Here is a 23,358-nt window from a genome sequence, read left to right on the forward strand (position 1 = left end):
CTCTTATAGGGGTTGGGATACCAGATATTCTTGCAAGATAATAAAAAAAAAAGAGTATCTATGATTGTTTTTCCTTTGTCTACATAATATATACTCTTTGACCAGTGGTTCTTAAATCTCGTGGTAGTTGACTTTTTAACCATATACATAATTTAATCAAACCATGAATAGGTTTGATTTAGGTAATTTGATACTGCTTACAGATCACCAGCTTGTGTGACTCAAATTCCGTTGCTCTTCTCAGCGTTAACATTTGACTCATTAAATGGTTTATAGTAAATGGCTTGCAGTATAATGTAGAAAGCAAATTCAGCTGGATCTTAATTTATAAAATGAAAGTATTAATTAGAGGAGGTGATTGTGGAAGTCTTTCCTGGCCTCATTTTGTGACTGATGTTGAAATCCACATTACCTAAAAGCGTATTTCAACAGCAGAGGAAACAACAGACATTATAGCTTGACTGCTGTTTTGAAATCATCAAGGGTTGATTTAAAAAAAAAAAAAAGTCTCTAAGAACTTGATTGCAGCCCAATATCTTAACAAAAAGGAGGGAATCTTTTTTTGTTGTTTTCATTTTTCACCAGGCTTCGAATGCATGCCAGGCAGCATACTAAATTGTCAGTGATAAGTTTAAAATTTATACCATTTACAGGTTAGTATATGGGACAGTATTTCTATAATGGATAACTTGGTATAGCTGTGGGATGACAAATAGATACTCAAAGATAAAAAAGAAGCCAGAAAAGTAATCAGAAAACAGAATCTGTGTTTATATGCTTGACAGAGTTTTAATTTCCGTGATGCCATTTTAATGCTTGTCTTAGCTCAGATGAAATGCTACAACGTTTTAGGTGTGAATTCAAGAATATCCAGAAAAAAAATATTGCTGATTCAAAGGGTTATGATATTGAGGTTAAAGTATTCATTTAGCATATATATTTTGGGAAAAAAATTTTTGTTTTGAAGTTTTCATTGTAGGTTATTTTTATCCTGAGAACTAGGATGCTGATTTTATTGACCAGTAGGAAATTCAGTGACAGATGCTTCATGTTACCTTTTAACGAGGAAAATTAAAGACGGTGATACTCAGCCTTCAAAATAAGGTCATTCGTTCCCTCCTGTTTCTTCAACAGTTCTCATTGTATCAAATGGATAAAGAGGGAAATGCCTTTGGTGTGAAAAAAAATTAGGACACCTCACTGTGCTCACACTCTGTAAAGCAAGAGTATTTTAGATTTATGTTTTTTAAGTACACTGGCATTGCTATCTAAAATTGTTATCTGGGAACTCCCACAACAAAAGATACATTATTAAAGGTTTGATTGACAAGATAAAACTGGCTAAAATGCAGATCTTGTTGGCCTAACTATCATTTGGGCAGAAGAAATGTGTAATTTAATGCAGATATTACACAATTAATAATATACTTTTTAGTGCTTTTAAGGAAGGCTTACGCTCAATCTGTTACAAAAAGCTGAAAATATCTTCCTTATAGAAAAAAAGCATTGTAAATTTTTTTAAAGCCACATTGAACTGGTTATTTCTATTCAGAATCTTAATACTTTGTTAGTCATATGGTAAATAATCTAGTAATGTTTTTGTACTAATATATTGAAATTTCTAGAGTATTTAAACTTTTTTCATTGGAAGACTGTTATAGTATTGAAAATAATGTGTTGTAAGTTAATATTGTTGAACTCAGAAAGGTATTTCTGTATACTGTGATCTTCATAGTAGTTATAAAGCTAGTATATTTGTTAATTGGGTTTGCTAAGTTGCTGCGTGGAGAAAATCCAACGAAGGAAAGCTGATTTGCTAATTTTTAGATAGGCCAAATTTCAGTTATTGCTGATGTAATTGTATAGTTACTACTGGGTAATTTTATACAATCAATTTAGAATTAGAATCACCCCTTACACTCATAAGGCTTAAAGGTGACACTTCCTGTGACAGCATAATGATTTCTTGAGCAGAAAATCACATTTTATTACTGGGTCTCAGGTGTGAGCTGTTGGCAGTTTAGCTAAAAATTTCCTGTGCTACTTTTCCAGATGCAATTTGTGTCTTAGGGTGTTTTGTCTTCATCGTCAGCAAGTAGATTTATTGGTGCTATGATGTCTGTGAATCCATGCAAGTGAAGCAGACAGAGCCCTTCCTTTTTGAATTTTATATAGATTACCCAGGTGCAAATATGACTAGTGTAATATAGAATTAAAATTGTAGGATTATATATAGAAGTAGAGAACGAATTTTTATATTATGTGCTCAGTGAATAATATATTATGAAATAATGACATACTCAGTGAAATCAGTGAAAATCAGGGAATAATCAGTATTGATGGTTGTCTGCTAAGTTTAACTGTGCTGGTTAACTCGTACTTGGAATTTTAAAACAGATATTATAGTGAATTTTTAAAGAATTCTGCTCGGAGGAGCCTTGTGCTTACATCGTTGGTTGTTATATGCTAGTTATGTACTAAATATATATTTTCCTTGTGAAAGAAATAAAAGTGTAATTTTTCTCCCAAAGGGAACCAGCCACTTATAATTTTAGTTATATCATTCATGATCTAGAGTTCCATGATAACATTAATTCAGCCAGCTAGCCACAGATGTGATAGAAAAATATGGTAATGATGCAGTTAAATGCCTTTTTAAAAATTAAGTGCATTAATTTGTTTAAGTTGTAATTTGTGAAAAGATTGATCCAGTATAGAAACATTAGGCTTTTATTTTTTTTAATAACATATTTAGTTCTTGGTTTGTGGCTACTTTTGTTTTGTCTTGTGGTTAAGTTGATACTTGAGCTCTGATGATATTCATGCTTCTTTGTTTTACAGGCCCTGGGATGTTTGCTGTATAAACTTTGTTTCTTCACTCTTCCTTTTGGTGAGAGTCAGATTGCTATCTGTGATGGCAGCTTCACCATCCCAGACAATTCCCGTTACTCCCATAACATACATTGTTTAATAAGTAAGTACTTGGAAAATTTATTAAAAAAATTATAAGATAACCGTACTTAGGGCCTGCTGTTTCCATTCCTTTACCTAAACCTCATCTTTTAATTTCATGTATTATAATTTTATGAAACTATAGTCAAGAAATACATTGAAAAAGATGTTTATAAGACTTCTATAGGGGCTTCCCTGGTGGCGCAGTGGTTGAGAGTCCGCCTGCCGATGCAGGGGACGCGGGTTCGTGCCCCGGTCCAGGAAGATCCCACATGCCGCGGAGCAGCTAGGCCCGTGAGCCATGGCCACTGAGCCTGCGCGTCCGGAGCCTGTGCTCCACAAGGGGAGAGGCCACAACAGTGAGAGGCCCGTGTACCGCAAAAAAAAAAAAAAAAAAGACTTCTATAGGAATGAAAGCAGATTAATTAATGATTAGTACATGGATATTTTTAAGCTCTAGATAAGGTTTTATAAAACATAGAGATTATATAATTAAGGAAACTGGAATTTCTGGAAAAACTTACAGCGTAACATTTAATTATTCAGTCTGAACTTTTGAAATCCAAATATCCAGACCTGTTGCTTCTTTAGATCACAGTATTGCCAATCTTAGATAGTAGTTTATTTGGCCACTCTTTTTAATATTCCTTATTGATTATAAAATTAGAAAGCAACCTAAGTGTATGTCAGAAGGAGTAATCCTGTGGGCCTTTGATTCCAAAAGAATACCTCAGTTTTCATTACAGCCTCTTTTAAGAATTTTTTCTTCCTTTTTGACAGGTACTATAATTTAATATTTTATATACGCACATGGTACAATTTTCTGAAAAAGATGATTTGGGGGAGGAGGAGGATCATCAGATATAAAATATGTTAGGAAGTTGCAGTATTTAAACAGCACTGCCCTGCACTGTTTCAATTAAAGTGTTTCTAGCATTTCTACTCTGTTTTTTTCCATTTTAAACATCCTCTGTCATAGCCTCCAGCCACTGAGATCAGTGCAGTAGAAAAGAGGGTCAATGTAAATATATTTGAGGTTTTGTATAATAAAGATAGCAGTTCAACTCAGTGGGGAAAAACAGATGGAAATACAAAACTTTATTATCCACTTGTGGATGAAAAATCAGACTGGATCTCTACTTCAAACATTATGCTAAAATTTCAGATAAATCAAAGACTTAAATGCAAAAAATAAAACATAAATGTACTTGAAGAAAATAGGTCTGAATTTATTTATAACACTGGAGTAGGTAATGTGTAAACTAGGCTTTTAATCTCAGGAAATAGAAAAGATGAATCCATTGACATATAAATTTAAACCATTAAAAATTCCCCCAAACCATGAACCCAAGCATAAAGTCAAATGGTAAACTGGAAAAAAAATTTATTACACACTTGACAGTTGGCTAACTTTTGTAATTTATGTTACACATTTGACAATTGGCTAACTCATGTAACTCAAAAAGAAAAGGGCAAACACTCCAGAAGAAAAATAATCAAAAGAAAATAGAGGATAGGGAGGGTGGGAGGGAGGGAGACACAAGAGGGAAGAGATATGGGAACATATGTATATGTATAACTGATTCACTTTGTTATAAAGCAGAAACTAACACACCATTGTAAAGCAATTATACTCCAATAAAGATGTAAAAAAAAAAAAAAAGAACCTTACATTCTAGAGCAAGGGTCAGCAAACTTTTTCTGTAAAAGGCCAGACAGTCAGTAAATAGCTAAGCTTTGCAGACCATAGAGTCTCTGTTACAATGACTCAACTCTGCTGTTTTACTGAAAGCAGTCACAGACAATATGTAAATGAATGAGTGTGGTCATGTTCCAATGAAACTTTAATTACAAGAACAGGCAGCAGGAAGAGTGTAGGGTCTAATAGGCCATCAAAAGGACCATGGCTTTAATTATGAGATGAGGGGGCCACTGAGCTCTTTGGGTAGAAGAGTAACATTATTTTTATGAAAAAGCATCATTATTAAAAAGGATCATTTCAGCTACTATGTGAAGAGTAGTCAGTAGAGGGGTAAGGAGGCAAGAAGATGGGAAAGGTATAAGCTCAGCGAGACGTTCAGAAGTTACTCCAAGAAAACAAGAGTGAGATGAATTTGTCTTGCACCAGGATAGTAGCAGTGATGGGGGCAAGATGTCATCTAATTCTGATTATATTTACAAGATATAGTCATCATGATTTGCTAGTGGGTTGGATGGGAGGGTGAAAGAGGAAGAGAGGCAAGGATGACTCCAAGGTTTTATGACCTGAGTGAGGAGAAGAATGGAGGTGCCTTTATCGTGATTGGGAAATACATGTGGGACGAGCCAGTTTTGGAAGGAAAATCAGTTTAGTTTTGGACATATTAAGCTCAAGGTGACCATTATATACTAAAGTGGAGATATTAAACAGGCTATCAGTTATATGACTCTGGAGTTCAGGAAAGAAGTTGTGGTTGATATTAATTTAGGTCTTAAGTTAGATAGTATTTAAAACCATGAGACAGGAAGAGGTCACCTTAAGTGCACATATATAAACAAAAGAAGTTTATAATACAAACCCTGAGTTACTCCAATATTTGGAGGAACCAACAAAGGACACTCAGAAGTAGCAGAAAGAGAGGAAGAAAACCTAAAGAGAGTGGTATCCCCAAAACTAAGTGAAACCAGGCTTTAAGAACAACTGCTTCAAATACTAACAATAGGTCAAGTAAAACGAGGACTGAAAGCTGACCACTGGATCAACAACAGAGAAGTCATCAGTGACTCTTAAAAAGAACTGTTTCAATGAAGTGCTGGGGACCAAAGTCTAAGTGGAATGAGTTCAAAAGAGAATATAAAGTTCAGAGTCAAGTCATTAAGTATGCACGACTCTTTCCTATAGGAGGATGTAGTGCCAAAGGAGTTTGTTTGTTTAGATGGGAGATTTTATAGCATGTTTGTTTGCTGATAGGAACTTACTGTGTTCCAAAATGACTAACTATATAGTTACACTATGGATTAAAATCACAGCCCTGAACTATCACACAATGTTATCCTGAGAAAGATAAAAAAAAAAAAAGAAAAGAAAAGAAAAGAAAACGGAGCCTAAAAGGGTATCTAGCTTTACTTTGCAAACTTATTTAAAGCATGATCTTTTTCTTTCTTTAATGTGGATTTGCTCATACATGTTAGAAATCAGAGAATGTCAGTTGAACACAAAAATTACATTGCTTCACGTGGAATGCTTTTCCTAGGCGAGGGGAGGCAGGGCAGCGGTGGGGGAGCTGGTGTTATAACTTGTAGGGGAAGGAAGTTGCCCTGAGCTTGGCTGCTGCACTGCCAGCTTGTAGACTTTCCACTACAACTGGAGAACATTAATAAGAATGCTTGTACCTGAGGTTTTCTTCCCAGAGAGGTCTACCTCTCAGCTTTTGTGTGACTCTCTACCAATGGATGGCCTCCTGACTAGCACACTCACTGGCTCGGAACTGCACTTTTATCTTACTGGTTGAGAACCTCCTAGTCTTATTTTGATGTGTTTTTATGTCCTCGTGGCAGCCTTCAGCCAAATTAGGCTACCTGCCTGGTCAGCCCAAGTTACCTTCCCAGATACCAGTTAATGTTTTTGTCAGTGTTCTGGTCACAGAGCTGTATAGTTTTTTTTTTTTTTCAGTGGTTTGTCCCAGCTCTCTTTTCCTCATTAGCCCTGTTATTTTTAGCCTGCCATTTTGCAGAATGTGAATTTTTTTTAGAGAGCAAACATACTTTAGAGTATATTTGAATAAACTTCATACCCATAAGCTGCTCTGTCTTATCCAGTTGCTTTCTTCCTTCATTGTCCAAAAATTAGGGCATCAAAAGCATGGAAAAAACTCATTAATTGGAATGCTCAAAAAATAGATTGAGGAATTTACTTTGGCAGTTGAGTGTTCTGGCTAATTGAAGTTTAACCTTTTGTTGAAGCCCTTGTTGTAAATCATTGTATCTGTGGCACTGTTTTGTTGTTAAGTATAATGCTTTAATCACAACTGGACTGAGGATTTTATTGAGGATCTTGCAGTGTCTTCGCAACTCAGTATTCTCATTGGACAAAACTGTATGAGAGGCTGGACAGTATATACCCTGATTCATGATTTAATTTGCTTATAGTGATGAAATCTTTTTTTTTTTTTGATAGTTACAACAAGAAATTTCTGGTTTATTTGCACAGCTATAAATGAGAGATTTTCAACATTTCATTCAGAATGCAACAGTGTAGATTCTAAGAGATCCAGTCGTTTCCAATCTTCCCTCTTGCCACAGCCAGTTTATAGCTCAGGTTTATAAGTCCTGCTTAAACTTCAGACACAGGCTCCAGTACACTAACTCTGCAACCTAGGATTAGGTTCTCATTTGAGTAGACTGATAAATCGCATACCAGCTACAGCTCCTACAGCCTGTAGGGATGGGATGGGATTCTGTTTCACATGTGAGGCTTCTTTCTATTTGAGATCTTATTTTCTTGTGTTAGGTTTGTTTGTTTTCCTTCTCTATGTATGTGTGTATGGGTATGTGTGTTTGTGTATAGCAGGAAGGTAGAAAAGCTAAACACTGCAGATAATTTTAGGATCTAATTGGACTCTAGTTCATTGATGCTTTACTGGGCATCATATGCTTGCTTTATTTTTCAATAAATGTACAGATTTTAGTTTTTATCAACGTTAGTATAAATTTGGCCATGTATTAATTTCTTTGAACTGATTTCTCAGAGCTAGGCAGAAATAAAAAAACAAGGTTGAATAAAATAAAAGCACTCAAGTAAATGTTGGTATTTTATCTCCCGTCAAAGGACTTTTGTGGACTTTACTTTTTAAATATTGTCTTGAGTAGTAAAAGCTTAATAACAAAGTAGAGATTTTTTAAAACCCGAACATACTTATCTATAATGCAGTGGTTTTTAGAAAACATTTAGACTCTTTGCAATTTTATTTTTTACGTTTTTCGCATGTGACCATGCCTGTTTCTCACCATCCTATTTAGGTTCCTCTGTCTGCTTTTATAATAAACTAATTGGTGATTTACATTGCTTTCAAGTAAATTCTACCTTCAGAAACCAGAAACTACCTAGCTGTGCTCATAGTTTTTGAAAGTGAAGCTTTTTATTGCCAACTGTCTATTCATACAATGTAGTTGCCCCACATTTATTTATAAGATAAAACATTTAAAAAAATATATCTTCTTAGTATGAATAGATTTACTAATGCTGTTTACATCTATTTCATATGATTCAAGGTTTTTGAAAATGAAATAGCCATGCTTAATCTTTGTTAAAACTGTATGGTTTGTGGTTATATAAGTATTTGAATATACTTTTGATTATCACCAGTTTGGTCAAGGGTAGTTATTATTATTTATATAATAATATTTAATATATTAATGATAATAATTGTTAATTATATTAACTACTGTCCACAAAGCTCAGTTTATTAACTTTCTGCAGACTTTACTTCTTAAAAGTAGCAATTATTTAGAATTTTCCTTCTTAGCTTCTGTTAACTTTTCCGATAGACAAGCAATGGAGATGGATTGGGGGGGGCAATGAGGAGAGAATCACTTTGCATTTTTGGATCTAAGAGTTGAAAAGAACTTAGAGAATATTTAGAGGAGAATGAGAAGCATAACTAACAGGATTACTGAATAGTTTTGATGAGTGAACAGAAGGCTGGTTGCTTCACCTTTCTTTTAGCTTCTGTTATGGTAGTTAAGGAAGTACCTTGTGGAGATTAAGAGCAATTTGGCCTCCGGAGCCAAATGGCCTAGGCTTGCATCTGCTCTGTCACCTATTTGGTACAGAATACGGGGCAGCTCCATTTATTTCAGTTTGATTTCTAAAATGAGCATATTAAATGACCTACCTCTTAAGGTTATTGTGAAAATTAAATGGATTATGAGAAGTGCTTCTTAGTATGTGTGAGTACTCAGAAAGAGATGGCCTTTAATACTACTATCATTATTACTACTATAGCTCCCACTACCACTACTACTGATGTCATTATAATTCTTCCTGAGCTAACCTAATTTTTGATTTTCTGGGTGAGGGTCAGGGCATCTGCTGTCAGATACTAAGTAGGATATACTTTCCCTGCAGAGATTTCTTTGGATGCTTTGAAGCCAAACTTGGTTTTTCAGGTTAAGGTTGGATATCAAACGTTTACCATAATTTATCATATATTCCAGAATATACTGGTAAATGTAACTACTAAGATTAATTTTCTTAACTCTTAACTTTGTGCATGAAATAGTGATATATAATATATAATGAACCAGTCTGTTCTCTGTATCTCTTTTTTTTTTTTAAGTGAGATCATATGGTATTTGTTGTCTGTCTGACCAATTTCACTTAGCATAATGCCCTCACGTTCATTCATGTTGTTGCAGATGGCAAGATTTCCTTCTCTTTTTTTAATGACTTGTAATATTCCATGGTGTATGTGTGTGTGTGGGTGTGTGTGTATGTGTGTGTGTGTATGCCTCTCATTTTCTTTATCCATTCATCCATTGATGGATACTTAGGTTGCTTCCATATCTTGGCTTTTGTAAATAATGCTGCAGTGAACATGGGGGAGCAGATATCTTTTTGAGTTAGTGTTTTTGTTTCCTTCAGATACATACTCAGAAGGAGAATTGATGGATTATATGGTACTCTATTTTCAACTTTTTGAAAGACCTCTGTACTGTTTACCACAGTAGCTGTACCAATTTACATTCCCACCAGCATTGCACAAGGGTTCCCTTTTTTCCACATTCTACCAACACTTGTTATTTCTTGTTGTTTTGATAATAAATAAATTTATTTTAATACCTGTTTTCTGTGGGAAACCAGGAACTTGCTTATTTAGATACACTTAAAATTTATTATGGAAGTTAAAAAATACATACAAATATAGGCAGAACAGTGCAGTGGTTTATCATGTACCTGCCACCCAGCTTCATTGATTATCAACTCATGGCCAATCTTGCTTCATTTATGCTCTTCACCCACTGTCTTCCTATATATTTTTTTGTTGAAAAAAATCTCAGACATTTTAATGTACCTTTGAAAAGAAATCAGAGATTAAGATAGGGTTTCCTTGAAGGTTTTCAGTCATTGGCTCTGGGTTACCATTTGGGGAGATGTAAAGAGAGGGCTGTGATCAATAACTTCTAGGAACAGCTACCAGGGCTATCCCAAATATACTATCCTGGCATATTTATAGTGCCATTAGTCTTTACATTATGATTGAACACATTTATTTAATTAGCTGCTAAATTTGGTTTCATTTCAACAGTCCATAGAATAAGGTTTGTAGAACATCTTTGCCTAACATGTAAGTTTCTATAATACTTTCCATAGGTCAACAGACAAAAATAACAAGTTAATGCTTGAAGTATTTATGATTGCAAAATTAGAGTGGGTATTTCTTTTTTCAGGTAAATTACTATAAGTGTAATAGCTGGAAGTCTGTGGGAGAGAAAAAGTGTCTTTGTGGAAGGAAAAAATGTTAACAAATTTTAAGCAGGAACATTCTTTTGAGACCTCTGTCCAAAGTATTTTCCTGTTAAATTTGTTGAGCTGTTAGATTAGAGATGCTGGTTTAACTTTTACTTAGGATCCGGTATGGATCCATCATTTTAGGTAACTTGAATGGAAACTACTTCATTTAATTTTTGATGTGCGTCCTCGATGTAACCGTAGGGTTAACTTGGCCACTGCTGTGCTGCAGCAGCCACTGCTCCTTTAGCTGCTCTTTTTGCTGGAATATGCATGGATGGTGTACTTTCCTTTGCAAAATTAGAATAAGCATAATTAATTCAGTTGCCTTGGGCAAGTGATTTTTATCAGATAGTCTGATACATCAGTTGGAAATACTGTGGTGGTTTAGTCATATACTACCTTCAGTGCTGAGACTGTTTTGTGTTCTTAGGTTGAGTTAGTGATATTTGTGTCAATAGAAAGAGTCACACAAGTAAGAGGAGCAGAGAAATATCCTTACATTTCTGTTATGGCTTACTTTTTAAAGGTCGATTTTATATTTACAGTAGAATCAAGGTTAATGGGAATGGTCTTGTGCTGACTCACATGATCATATTAAGTTGGGTAGACAAGGGTGTATTCTAGCTTCTCTGTCTTTTTTAAAAAACTTAATTACTAGGGGGCTTCCCTGGTGGCTCAGTGGTTGAGAGTCCGCCTGCCGACGCAGGGGACACGGGTTCGTGCCCCGGTCCGGGAAGATCCCACATGCCGCTGAGCAGGTGGGCCCGTGAGCCGTGGCCACTGAGCCTGCGCGTCCGGAGCCTGTGCTCCGCAACGGGAGAGGCCACAACAGTGAGAGGCCCGCGTACCGCAAAAAAAAAAAAAAACTTAATTACTTGATTCACTTTTGGATGAATTAGACACATGTATTCCTTAAGCCACTCCTTCTCCTCGGGAGCATATTTCTATAGATGAAATGGTTTTATTGTCATGAAGTAGGAGTTAATAAAACACTAGACTTGAGGTTTAATTATTGTGAGAGAAAATGGCTTTGGATCAACTACTTAAAAATTGAAATTGTCATTTTTGGTAGATATGCTCCAGTGTTTAGCTGGATTAGAACTGATACCTCTACACTCCAGATTACATCATTCAGTAATCTAGGAGTACATTTTGCAATCCATTCTTTTGGAGAGTTTGAAAAATTACATTATTAAGTGCTTTAACAGTGCCTTATTGAGATTTTTTCTTTTTTTTAAAATGGCTGATAAGCTTCAATATAAAAATATTCAGAGATAAAAATGTAACTGTGGTCTACTGTGGGTTTCAGCCTCTTTATACTTTGAATTTAGAACCAAATTAGAGATGGGGCACAGGATCTCATTAGATAAAATGACAAAGCAGATTGCAGAAGGGACTCTGAAGCCAAATGGGCCTATTAATGCATATACAACCCCCAAATATACTCTCACAGAGTCATAGACAATGTTGGAAAACCATGGACTGCTTCCACAGAAGTAGGCCACTTGGCAAAACATGGTTCTGTAGAGAACATACATGTCCTGAGAATAAACTGTTGAAAGAAAGAGCAACAGAGATGGACACGTGTGGGTGCTTATTTCTTTTCTTCTAGTCTGAATTAGACAAATCACTGTCTTTCCCTTGGCGAGGACTGTATTATACTAATAGAGAGAGGTCACTAGCACAGTGGTTTTCAAACCGCTTGACAGTGATCCATGGTAAAAAATACATTTTACATATACATACACATAAAACAAGTTTCTTGAAACATTGCTTATACTTACAGTAATGCACTCTAATGTTTTCTATTCTACTTTACTAAAACAAATGCTAGTCATGACCTTTTAGGCTGATTTTATGTCACATAAATGGTATCAGTACAGTTCGGCAAGCGGAAGTGCGTCCAGAAGATGTATTCCCACATGGAAACATGAGCCAGGGGAGTTAGAGGTCCTTTTGTTTGCTTATAAGATGTTATCAGTTCTACTCACATTGGTAAAAGTCTGTTTAAATTTATCCCCATATCATGTACTGTTGTTACTTTTAAAACATGTAATATCTGTTGGTATCAAGATAAAATATAACTTTGGAGGATGAAATAAACCTTGTAGATTTTTCAGATCTTTTCTGGATTTGAATGAAGTTGAATATGCATTAATACATATTAGACTTAAATCTTCTGAGTTATTTCTAACAATGGTGATACAATAGTAAAATATCAATTTTGTAAGTGATATCTGTTAGCCTTTTTAAGTAAATAAAATCAAGTGATATGCAGAATATAATAAAACCGAGTTCAGAATCTCCCAAATAAATTTTTGTATGTGCTTAGTGTCACTTGCCAAACAACCATGTTTTTAGCAAGTAAATTTATCATGCTGTTGGAGATGTATTACACATTGTTTGTTCAAATATTACTTAAGTTTGAAAGGTAGATTTAATTCATTTTGATTTATAATTTTAATTTAGCTGTTTATATACCTTGATATCTCTGTACATAATTTTGTTAGTACATTTTAGAATATTATCTAATTAACGCTGTAAATTTTACATTGCAGATAGGTTTAAAAATTATTTGAATAAGATGAGAACTTAGAGTTAATCAATGAAGCAGCGTTAGAATATGAAGACTGCTTTAACAAAATATGGATTTTTTACATATGTAATTGAGTGTAAATGTCAGCCTTCTTGTGAAGTTGTAAATTAACAAGTAGTTCAAGAAATTGACAAGTGGTGGTGGTCATTTTGGTTAGAAAAAAGGTCAGGCCTTCCAAGCAATGCTGTAGGGTTGGTGTGAAATCTGTTCATAATAGAACCATGAAATTATGCTTGTACTTCTGAACATGATGTGGATAGCATGTTGAAATACAGAACTATGATGAATATTGCTATCATCAGCGTGGGAAGAAAGCATGTTTTAGGAAAATTATAGTGCCAACCCTCTACTACTTTGTTAAACAGACTATAATGCATACAAATTTAGTCTTCTCTTAAATGATTTAGGAGCACTTAAAAATCAGTAGAGGTATTTTAGATAATAGTGAAAATAAGGACCCCTACTACAGCCCTGGAACTTTTTTGGATGATTCCCCAGTGTTCACTAAGCTTACTTTTTCTTTTGCGTTAGGGTCCCAGAAAAATACCCATATTTGTCGTTCATACTTTCAGTACAGAACTGTTCTAGGACTGGTTTGTCTTTAGTTTGGGATATTGTATAAAATAGCAATTCTAATGTTTTCTATATACGTTAACAAAGTTTGCTGGAATCATCACTGCTCTTAGAATGGAAATATATATATATTTATTTTATCCTTTTAATGTACCCCTAATTGCTTCCATGTTCAATGAAACATCTTATCATTTTGATCTATTCTTGCAGGGTTCATGCTTGAACCAGATCCAGAACGTAGACCCGATATATTTCAAGTGTCATATTTTGCATTTAAATTTGCCAAAAAGGATTGTCCAGTCTCCAACATCAATGTAAGTAGTTTTGCAAGTAGGATATGAATTTAAAATCCATTTTATCTGTGCGGATATATATACTTTCAGAGTTACTTGTTTCAAGACAAGTGGTCTCATGGTATGTTTGTGATTAGTATTTTTGATACAAAGCTACAGTTGCCAAACTATGTACTGTGGTGCTCTGGGGAGCTACAGTGGATTGAGGGCACTGCAGGATGTTTTGCATATTTGAGGGAAACACAGTGACCTCTGTCTGATACAGCACAAACTACTATTATTAAGTTGTTTGGGCCTAACTGTTGAAAAAACAGGACTGTTAGATTTTTGGGGAGCAGGGTGGGGCCGGGTGTCATGAAAAATAACTGAGACACTAAGCACCCTAAAGTTTGGTTACCTTTGGCATAAAGAGCATAGGCATTGTAAATGCAGAGAACTGGGTTCAATTCTGTCTTTATCAGTGACTGATTTTGTATATTTTGGGGAGTTACTTAATAGTTTGTTACTTTTTCTGTAAAACAGGGATAGTAATTATGAGGATTAGAAATAATAAATGTAAAACCCAGTGTCTAGTGCAGGGAAGCTGAGTTGGTAATAGCTATTACCATGCAAAGGCTTTGAATTGTATCTGGTGTCTGCATACTTAACTACATCAGATTAACGGTATATGGCGAGTCTGCTAATTTTAATAAAAGTCTAGAATCATCAGTGATTTTTAAGCTGTTCTCAACATGGTGAAGATCATTCTGGCCTGACTTGTTTTATAGGTTTCCTTTGTGTATAACTTAATCCACCCCACTGAGAAAAAAGAAGGAATTTGGTACCTTTTCCTTTTTGTTTTTTGAAGTTCTTACTATGTCAATATAATATATTCTTGGTTGAAGCTGAAAGTCATTACTAACATTCTCGTAATGAAAGTAGCTTTATTTGACATTTGCCTGGATCTTTAGCTTTTCACTCAGCAAACATTTATTGAGTACTTACTATAAGCCAAACATTATAGAGGATAAACAAATGAGTGAAGCCTCTCCTCTTGTTTTCTAGACTTGACAAGCAGTGTCATGAAAATTACCTGCAGTATGTAAAACAACACGGTATTCATGTGCTTGGTGTTTTGCTTCTTCTTCCAAAGAGTGTGAAATAGTCATTGATTTACAAGTGTAATATAATCCTTTATACCCAAGATTTACCCATTTGTAAAGTGGATATAATGATGATGTTCTGTTTATTTTCCAAGGGTTTCTGTGGAACACAAATATGAAAGTGACATTTGTTTAACATGCACTGATATTTGCAAATATATGTGAACAATTTTGTGGAACACAAATATGAAAATGACATTTGTATAACATGCACTGATATTTGCAAATATATGTGAACAATTTATAGATATCTGAGGTGAAGAGATTGTCTCACAGACAATACTTTTAAAATTTAATAATGTATCTGTAGTGTTTAAGTAAAGCTTTCTGCAATTGAAATAAAAACTAAAATGAAAAGTTTTATTTTTTCTTCCAAGAATTCTCCTATTCCTTCAGCTCTTCCTGAACCGATGACTGCTAGTGAAGCAGCTTCTAGGAAAAGCCAAATAAAAGCCAGGTAGGCAAAACTATGCTGAAATTTGAAAAGGCATTTAAGAAAAAAGAGGACAGTTCTTGTTTTTAATCCTAGCAAGTGTCATTCATTAAATATCATCTTCACCCACAAAAAGTGTCGTATTCCTTATTGCAAGTACAGAATAAGCTTTCTTATATAACAGGGTTTGACAGCAGTTGCACTTGAACTGCTCCCTCTCAGCAATCACGAAGTGATTGTGTAACTGCTGATGTTACACTGGGTCCTTTTACAGGGGGGAGTTGTCATTTCGTCACATGGCAACTAATTTATGAGATTTTATGTTTTACTTAATAGCTAGTATGATTTTGTTTAATTTACTGAAAGAAAAAATAGCTATGTATATTTTATAATGAGTGGTTATAATGGTAATACTTTTAAGACTGATAAAGAAATATAATGTTTTAAATAATTTTTTTTTTTTTTTTTTTGCGGTACGCGGGCCTCTCACTGCTGTGGCCTCTCCCGTTGCGGAGCACAGGCTCCGGACGCGCAGGCCCAGCGGCTATGGCTCACGGGCCCACCCAGCCGCTCCGCGGCATGTGGGATCTTCCTGGACCGGGGCACGAACCCGTGTCCCGTGCATCGGCAGGCGGACTCTCAACCACTGCGCCACCAGGGAAGCCCTTAAATAATTTTTATAGTTCTTTACTACATTAATGTTTGATACGAATTACATAGGTTAAGACCTAAATCTGACTAATGATTGAATTAATGACTGATTTTTTTTATTTTTCTCGTGCTTTCTTTTTTGAGTTTAAAAGTTAATAAGCAGGACTGTATTTTAGATTATCAGACAGGCGTAATATTACATTTGGGGAGATTCCTTGGCCACAGTTTTTTGTATTGTATTTTACTTATGCAAAGTATTTTATTTGACATAAAATACATAAAAAATATTTGTCACGCACTTGTTACATTCAAGATACAGATACTGAGACCACAAAGAAAAAGCAGCAGTGTTTATTTCCAAGGAGCTCTGATCCAAATGAAGATAGACGGGTGAACAGTCACACCTTGATAGATATCAGGCAGCTCTGAGGGTGGAGGAAGGGAAAGAAGACAGGAGCACAGGAAGAATCCAGTGGGAGTTGCTGGGCTCTTTTCTTGAAGGATGAATAGTCTAGTCACTTGGAATGATGGGCTGTGAAACCATAGCAGGCAAACATTGCCGGTGAAGACAGCCTTTGTGAAACTACAAGGCTGGGGCATAATAAGGGCACATGTACAGGAGTGGTGGGAAATGAAGATGAGGAGGGGGTAGGTAAATATCAGTCATGAGCAACTTTATATGTCATGCTGAGAAATTTGGATTTTGGCCTTTAGACCGGTGAGTTTTCAACTTTGCAGTCAGTTCTACTATTTGGAACTTGGTTGTCAGGTGTGTTATAAATAATCTGTTATTTGTAAATTATTGAAATATCACTTGAGAATGACTTAGTTTTTTAAAAAAAATATGGCATCACTCTAAAAACATTATCTTCATTCACTTAAATTTAAAATACTCTTTTGAGTAAGAGACGAAGGAGTAATGTGACGTCTAACTTGCAGGAATCCAGCATGACTGACTGTCTTACCCATGACATAGCTGTAGTTAGCAACTGCTGTTATAGTTGAGTGGTCATTATTCAACTTGTCAGTTGAATTTTATTGTTACTTATATTTTAAAATAATTATTTTGTTAATGATTAAATCTTTAAGAAAGTAGATATTTTTTAAAAAGCATGAGTCAGCTGAACAGTAATGCTTTGAATATCTTTTCACCATGACACGTTACAGCTATACAATTATAAGGAAATGAAATAGTTAATGAAATAGTTAACTAAAATTCACAGTGCTAGTCATAGTATGTTAAATCTATACATTATGTATATTAAAAAAATAGGGTTCATTGGTGCTTATTGGTCAATAATATAAGTTTATTTTTTATTGATAGTATCAGTAAAGAAGTTGAAAAATTCTAAATGTTAAAAAGTTGTAAATCATTTTTTTTTCCATGTAAAAGGCATATTTCCAGAGACGAGAGGAGGGGGAATCTTTAAATAGCCAGTTATCATTATTTACATGTTTTAAAGCTTTTATGGATATTATCTGCCTGCCCTGCCTTCAGTCAGTGTCACTTTTTGTTTCACTTCTTAAAACCCCCCATCCACCTCCCCAAAATTTGCATCTGCTCTTGGGACTGTTACACATGTGAAACTTATGTGATTTATATCTTAAAGATGGAAGGGCTGAGAATCACTGCCCTGGCAGATGGAAACACTGAGGGATTTTAAGAGAAGAGAGTGTATTTTAGGAAGATTGTTCAGGCTAGTCAGCAGAAAAGAAAAGAAAGGAAGCAAAAAACCAGCTCTTTGTCTGCTACAATAGTGCAAAGGAAGCTGCAGTAGCAGTGTTGATGTCAGTAAATACTCGTTCTTTCATTTTAGTTAAGTTTGTATTTTCACTTTGCTGAATCTGTCCAGGCATTCTCCTCCCATTTCTTCATAGACCGCTTACTTTCTTTTACTGTCTGATGAAATCACATTTATGTTTAACCTCCAGTTCTCACCTGCGCCTTCTCTAGCCAAGTTAGGTTAAAGGTAAAATTACTCCTCCATGAAACTCTTGACAGTATTAGCTTAGCGCTGGTTACTTTTTCTGTCTTATATTTTATTATATTTTCATGAACATGTGCCATATCTTCCTAGGTAGGCTGTAAATTCTTTGAAGACTGAGCCCTATTAGCTGGATATCAGTAATTGTATAATAGATATTGGTACATTAGTGAAATAAGTTAGGAAACACTAGACTAAACAAAGTCTGCAGAACTTTTAATATGCTTTTTAGAGGTTTGCCCTGCTCGTGTGTTGTGAATCCTTTATGGAGCTATTTAGAACAGGAACAAGGCAGGGTGAGGTCTGGCCTATATACTACCCACTTAATGAAGAATGGGTAGGCAAATAGAAAGATTGTATACAATATTTCCCCCAAATTACTTAAGTTTAGGGAGTACAGCATTGGTTTTAGTGCCATATCCATAATTTGAACTCAATAAATAATTAGATTAAATGAGATATAATTGGTTACATGTATACATGATCTTTTTATAGCCTTTTAGTTCTATTTTCATATGACTTGTACCATCTCCATCCCGTGTAAAACATAAATGTTATTTTTAGAAAACAGCACACATACAGTGCATTTCTATGATTTTCCAAAATCTTTTGATTCAATTTCACATCCTTTCTTTCTGAGAAAGATAGTTGTTGAGAGGGCTCCCTCTTGTGGTATCTCCGGGTAGAGGAAAGAACTGTAGAGTTCTGTGCAGTTACGATAGACTGGACTTCCTCTAAATGCCGCAGATGTGTACTTGATAAATCATAAGTATGCAAAACTTTTAAGCGTCAGATCATTTTGAAAATGTGCTAAGGGAACTTGATAAAGAGATTTTATTGCAATCCTTTTGAAAAGTGAGCATAGACCCTATTAAGAAGTATTCGAGTTTTTTGTTCTGAATTTATAGAAAGCAGAGTTGATAAATATGTAAGTTAAAGATTTTTCCTGGCTATTTTTGAAAGGGAAAAGCAAATGTCTGTGTCTCCTTGAATTATATTTAGTGTCTCTTGCTTTCAAAACTGCTTTCCACTTGACCACTCATATTTGTGGCCTAAACTAAGTCCTAGTGGGAAAACCTTTATATAATTTCCATTCAGTGTTTTAAGTAAAGCAAAGTTAAAGATTCAAGATGCTGAATGTGAGCTGATAGCTCCACCAGTTAAAAGTTTTGGCTTCTTTTGTTTTACATGCCTTAGGCCCTATTCTTTTTTTTTTTTCTTAAGCCAAGAGTCCAAGCTAAAGGAGACTGTTGTTTGTTGTTTCTTATTTTTGTTTCTCTGACTGGTTTAGAGAGTTGGCTCTGTTTTGTCCAAAACCTTATTGAGAACACTTCTGTTTGCTTCCTTTATTTTATCTCCTTAAGAGCAATTCTATACTCTTTTTCTGCCAGCTCCGGTGGCAGACTATAAGTGGTAGCAATCTGGCTTGAGGAAATTGGTTAGGTTTATTTTATTTACTTTCTTATCTTCATTAAACATTTAGTACTTGAAAATGAGACTTAGGAAGAAGCCAAGAGGACTAACATGATCATCAATAATAATAAATATGCATCTGTTGAAATAGATCCTTTATAGAACAAATAGTAAGTTAGAAATGATCCCAGTATTTGGAATGACATGTGTTCTTCTGTTGTAGAATAACAGATACCATTGGACCAACAGAAACCTCAATTGCACCAAGACAGAGACCAAAGGCGAATTCTACTACTGCCACTCCTAGTGTGCTGACCATTCAAAGTTCAGCAATACCTGTTAAAGTCCCAGCTCCTGGTGAATTCAGTAACCACAGACCAAAAGGTGATACAGCTCTGCCAACCTCGTCCCCTTTTTAGTTAATTTACATAAACCTTTTATGGCTCGATTTCCTAGAAATGTAAATTATTGGCAGACTTACTGTTGTGAAGCAGATATGTCACATAGTGCTTTAAGAAACATAAAGCTACTAATGTCTAATAAACCCACCTAATTGTTTTCCTAACGTTGTCAGCAAAAGTAAGGTACGGGTAGTATAAAAGTATGGTATGAAAAGCTCACAACCTGCTTATCTCTAGAGTCATCGACTAGTAGGGTTCGAGGTTGATACTAAAGTTCAAGAGTATAGAAAATTCTATATTGTATTGGAAAGGAGGAATTTGAAACTCTAGGCTTACAAAGCTTTAATGTTAAAGTGTTTTCAACTAGTATGTTTTAAATTAGGATACTCTAATGGTTAAAAGCCTACATGTTGAGTCTTAAGAACCTGGATTTGAGTCCTATTTCTCCTATTTTTTAGTAATATGTGTTATGAAAATACTAGTACCTATCTTATGGGACTGTTGTGAAGACTAAATGACTGCATACTATAATGCCTGCCACATAATATGTCCTTAAGAAATGTTCACTATTAACTACTGTTACTACTATTAGGTAAAGTATATGCTCAAGGAAGACATTTATGTTATCTGATGTAACATAAGCCTGTGGTGATCAGGCATACCCGATGGAGGAATAGGGAAAGGGAAAAGGGAACAAAAGGGGAATTTGAAGTCTTTTATGTCCAATTCCCATTTTACCATTTCTTAGACTCACTGTTCTCTTCTGTAAAATGGGAAAACAGCCATTCTGCCTATTATAAAGAGTAAATAACAAGGTGTATGGTATCTAGGAAAATTCTGTTTCATGGTAAGCATTCAGTGTTTGGGTTGGAGATGCTATTCGGTTTTATTTTTTGCGGTACACGGGCCTCTCACTGTTGTGGCCTCTCCCGTTGCGGAGCACAGGCTCCGGACGCGCAGGCTCAGCGGCCATGGCTCACGGGCCCAGCCGCTCTGCAGCATGTGGGATCTTCCTGGACCGGGGCACGAACCCGCGTCCCCTGCATCGGCAGGCGGACTCTCAACCACTGCGCCACCAGGGAAGCCCTGTACATCGCTTAACATTGCTTTTCTCATTAAATCTTATATAAAAAGTACGGAATCTAAAAAAAAAAAAGTCATGAAGAACCTAGGGGTAAGACAGGAATAAAGACACAGACCTACTAGAGAATGGACTTGAGGGTATGGGGAGGGCGAAGGGTAAGCTGTGACAAAGTGAGAGAGTGGCATGGACATATATACACTACCAAATGTAAAATAGATAGCTAGTGGGAAGCAGCCGCATAGCACAGGGAGATCAGCTCGGTGCTTTGTGACCACCTAGAGGGGTGGGATAGGGAGGGTGGGAGGGAGGGAGACGCAAGAGGAAGGAGATATGGGGATACATGTATATGTAGAGCTGATTCACTTTGTTATAAAGCAGGAACTAACATACCATTGTAAAGCAGTTATACTCCAATAAAGATGTTAAAAAAAAAGTAACACATGAATAAAATTTTAAAATATATTCATACAATACAATAGCATTCAGAACAATGTAGAAGTCCCCATTCTTTTTCTTTCCAGAGTAAACTAGCAGCAGTTAGGTATACACCCTCCTAGTCCTTTTTTATGTTCTTGCATGCATATACACAGATATAAATAATTCACGTTGGGTTAAACACAAATGGATTCGTACTATACATAGTTCTCTACAACTTGATTTTTTTTAAACCTAATATACTTTGGAGAGCTTTGCATATCAGTGCATATAGATCTACCATGTAGTTTTTAATAGGTATGTGATATTCCATCATATGAATGTACGATAGTTTATAAAACTTTTTTGGTTATTTCCAATATTTGCTATTATTAATAGCGTTGTGGTAAACATCTATATAATGAACACTTGATTTCCATGTCAGCATTCTTCTGAGGAAGCTATTAAAGTACACTCATTTAAAATTATTCAGATACTGCCAAATTACCATCCAAAGAAGACTTCAGAAATTTATGCTACAGCACCAACAAGGTGTGAGTGTCCTTTCACCTTGTCTTTACCAACACTTGATAGTATTGGTTTTTAAAAAATGTTTCCCTATTGACAGGTGAAACATTTTTGATTTTATTTTAATATTCCTGATTAACGGTACTGTTTCACGTTTACTGACCATTTGTTTTCTTCTGTGAATTGTCTTTTGCAATTTTCCATGAGATTGTTTGTCTTTTATTTACTTTTTATTGCTCTGAAGATTTTATCTTTATGTATTCTGAATATTCTTTGCCAAATATATTGTAAATATTTTCTTCCAGTTTATCATTTGTCTTTAACTCATGAACTTACTGAACTTCTCTGAGCCTTCATTTCATCATTTGCAAAATGGGGAATAATAGTATGAGGATTTAATGATGTACTCGGAAGCATGGTTTTCATGTAGGATTGTAGTGTTGTTTTTTGGGAGTTCTCCGGTGCTCTGTGGGCTTGGCTTGAGAAACAAGGAGCTCTATTCAGCTTGATAACACTAAAGAGAAGTCACAGTTTGTGAGGTGAGAGGTGAGTTCCATGAGTTATTGCATGATGCTCATTGGCTTGTGATTGCGCTTCACCTGCAGCTGAAAGTGTTCTCCAGTTAGACATCAGGGCCTTAAAAGATGAATGTATAGCTCAGGAGCTGAACTTTTTAATACTCTTCCAACTGGAAATAAATACACTTAAAAGGCTAATCGTGGTTATGTCTGTGTGGCGGAATTATGGTTTTAATTTTCTTCCTGTACTTTTATAAACATTTTCAAGAATAATTAAAATGAACATGCCATTTTTTTGTAATTGGAAGAATTAGAAATAGTTATAAAACGATTTTCATAGAGGTGTTGAATTTAAGGCCTGTGGAGTGTTTTTTTTTTTTAACATTTTTATTGGAGTATAATTGCTTTACAATGGTATGTTAGTTTCTGCTTTATAACAAAGTGAATCAGTTATACATATACATATATCCCCATATCTCCTCCCTCTTGCATCTCCCTCCCTCCTACCCTCCCTATCCCACCCCTCTAGGTGGTCACAAAGCACCGAGCTGATCTCCCTGTGCTATGCGGCTGCTTCCCACTAGCCATCTATTTCACATTTGGTAGTGTATATATGTCCATATATACACTACCACTCTCTCACTTTGTCCCAGCTTACCCTTCCCCCTCCCCGTATCCTCAAGTCCATTCTCTAGTAGGTCTGCGTCTTTATTCCCATCTTGCCCCTAGGTTCTTCATTACCATTTTTTTTTTTTTTTAGATTCCATATGTATGTGTTAGCATATGGTATTTTTTTTTCTCTTTCTGACTTACTTCACTCTGTATGACAGACTCTAGGTCCATCCACCTCACTACAAATAACTCAATTTCGTGTCTTTTTATG

At 35.4% G+C, this 23,358-nt stretch overlaps 1 protein-coding gene across 3 annotated transcripts in view; it reads left to right on the forward strand.

Annotated features, from left to right (window-relative positions):
* BMP2K (BMP2 inducible kinase) overlaps positions 1–23,358 on the forward strand; it is a gene marked incomplete at its 5' end in the record, with an annotated part of 126,504 nt that overhangs the window by 70,185 nt on the left and 32,961 nt on the right. For all 3 annotated transcript variants that reach the window (XM_082837594.1, XM_082837592.1, XM_082837593.1), the window contains 4 exons: positions 2,842–2,974; positions 13,824–13,927; positions 15,426–15,505; positions 19,754–19,914. In XM_082837594.1, coding sequence (XP_082693720.1) covers positions 2,842–2,974; positions 13,824–13,927; positions 15,426–15,505; positions 19,754–19,914 — 478 coding nt within the window. The remainder of the gene's footprint in view (positions 1–2,841; positions 2,975–13,823; positions 13,928–15,425; positions 15,506–19,753; positions 19,915–23,358) is intronic.

The sequence above is a fragment of the Leucopleurus acutus genome, assembly GCF_964270905.1.
Source record: "Leucopleurus acutus genome assembly, chromosome: 4".
NCBI lineage: Eukaryota > Metazoa > Chordata > Mammalia > Artiodactyla > Delphinidae > Leucopleurus > Leucopleurus acutus.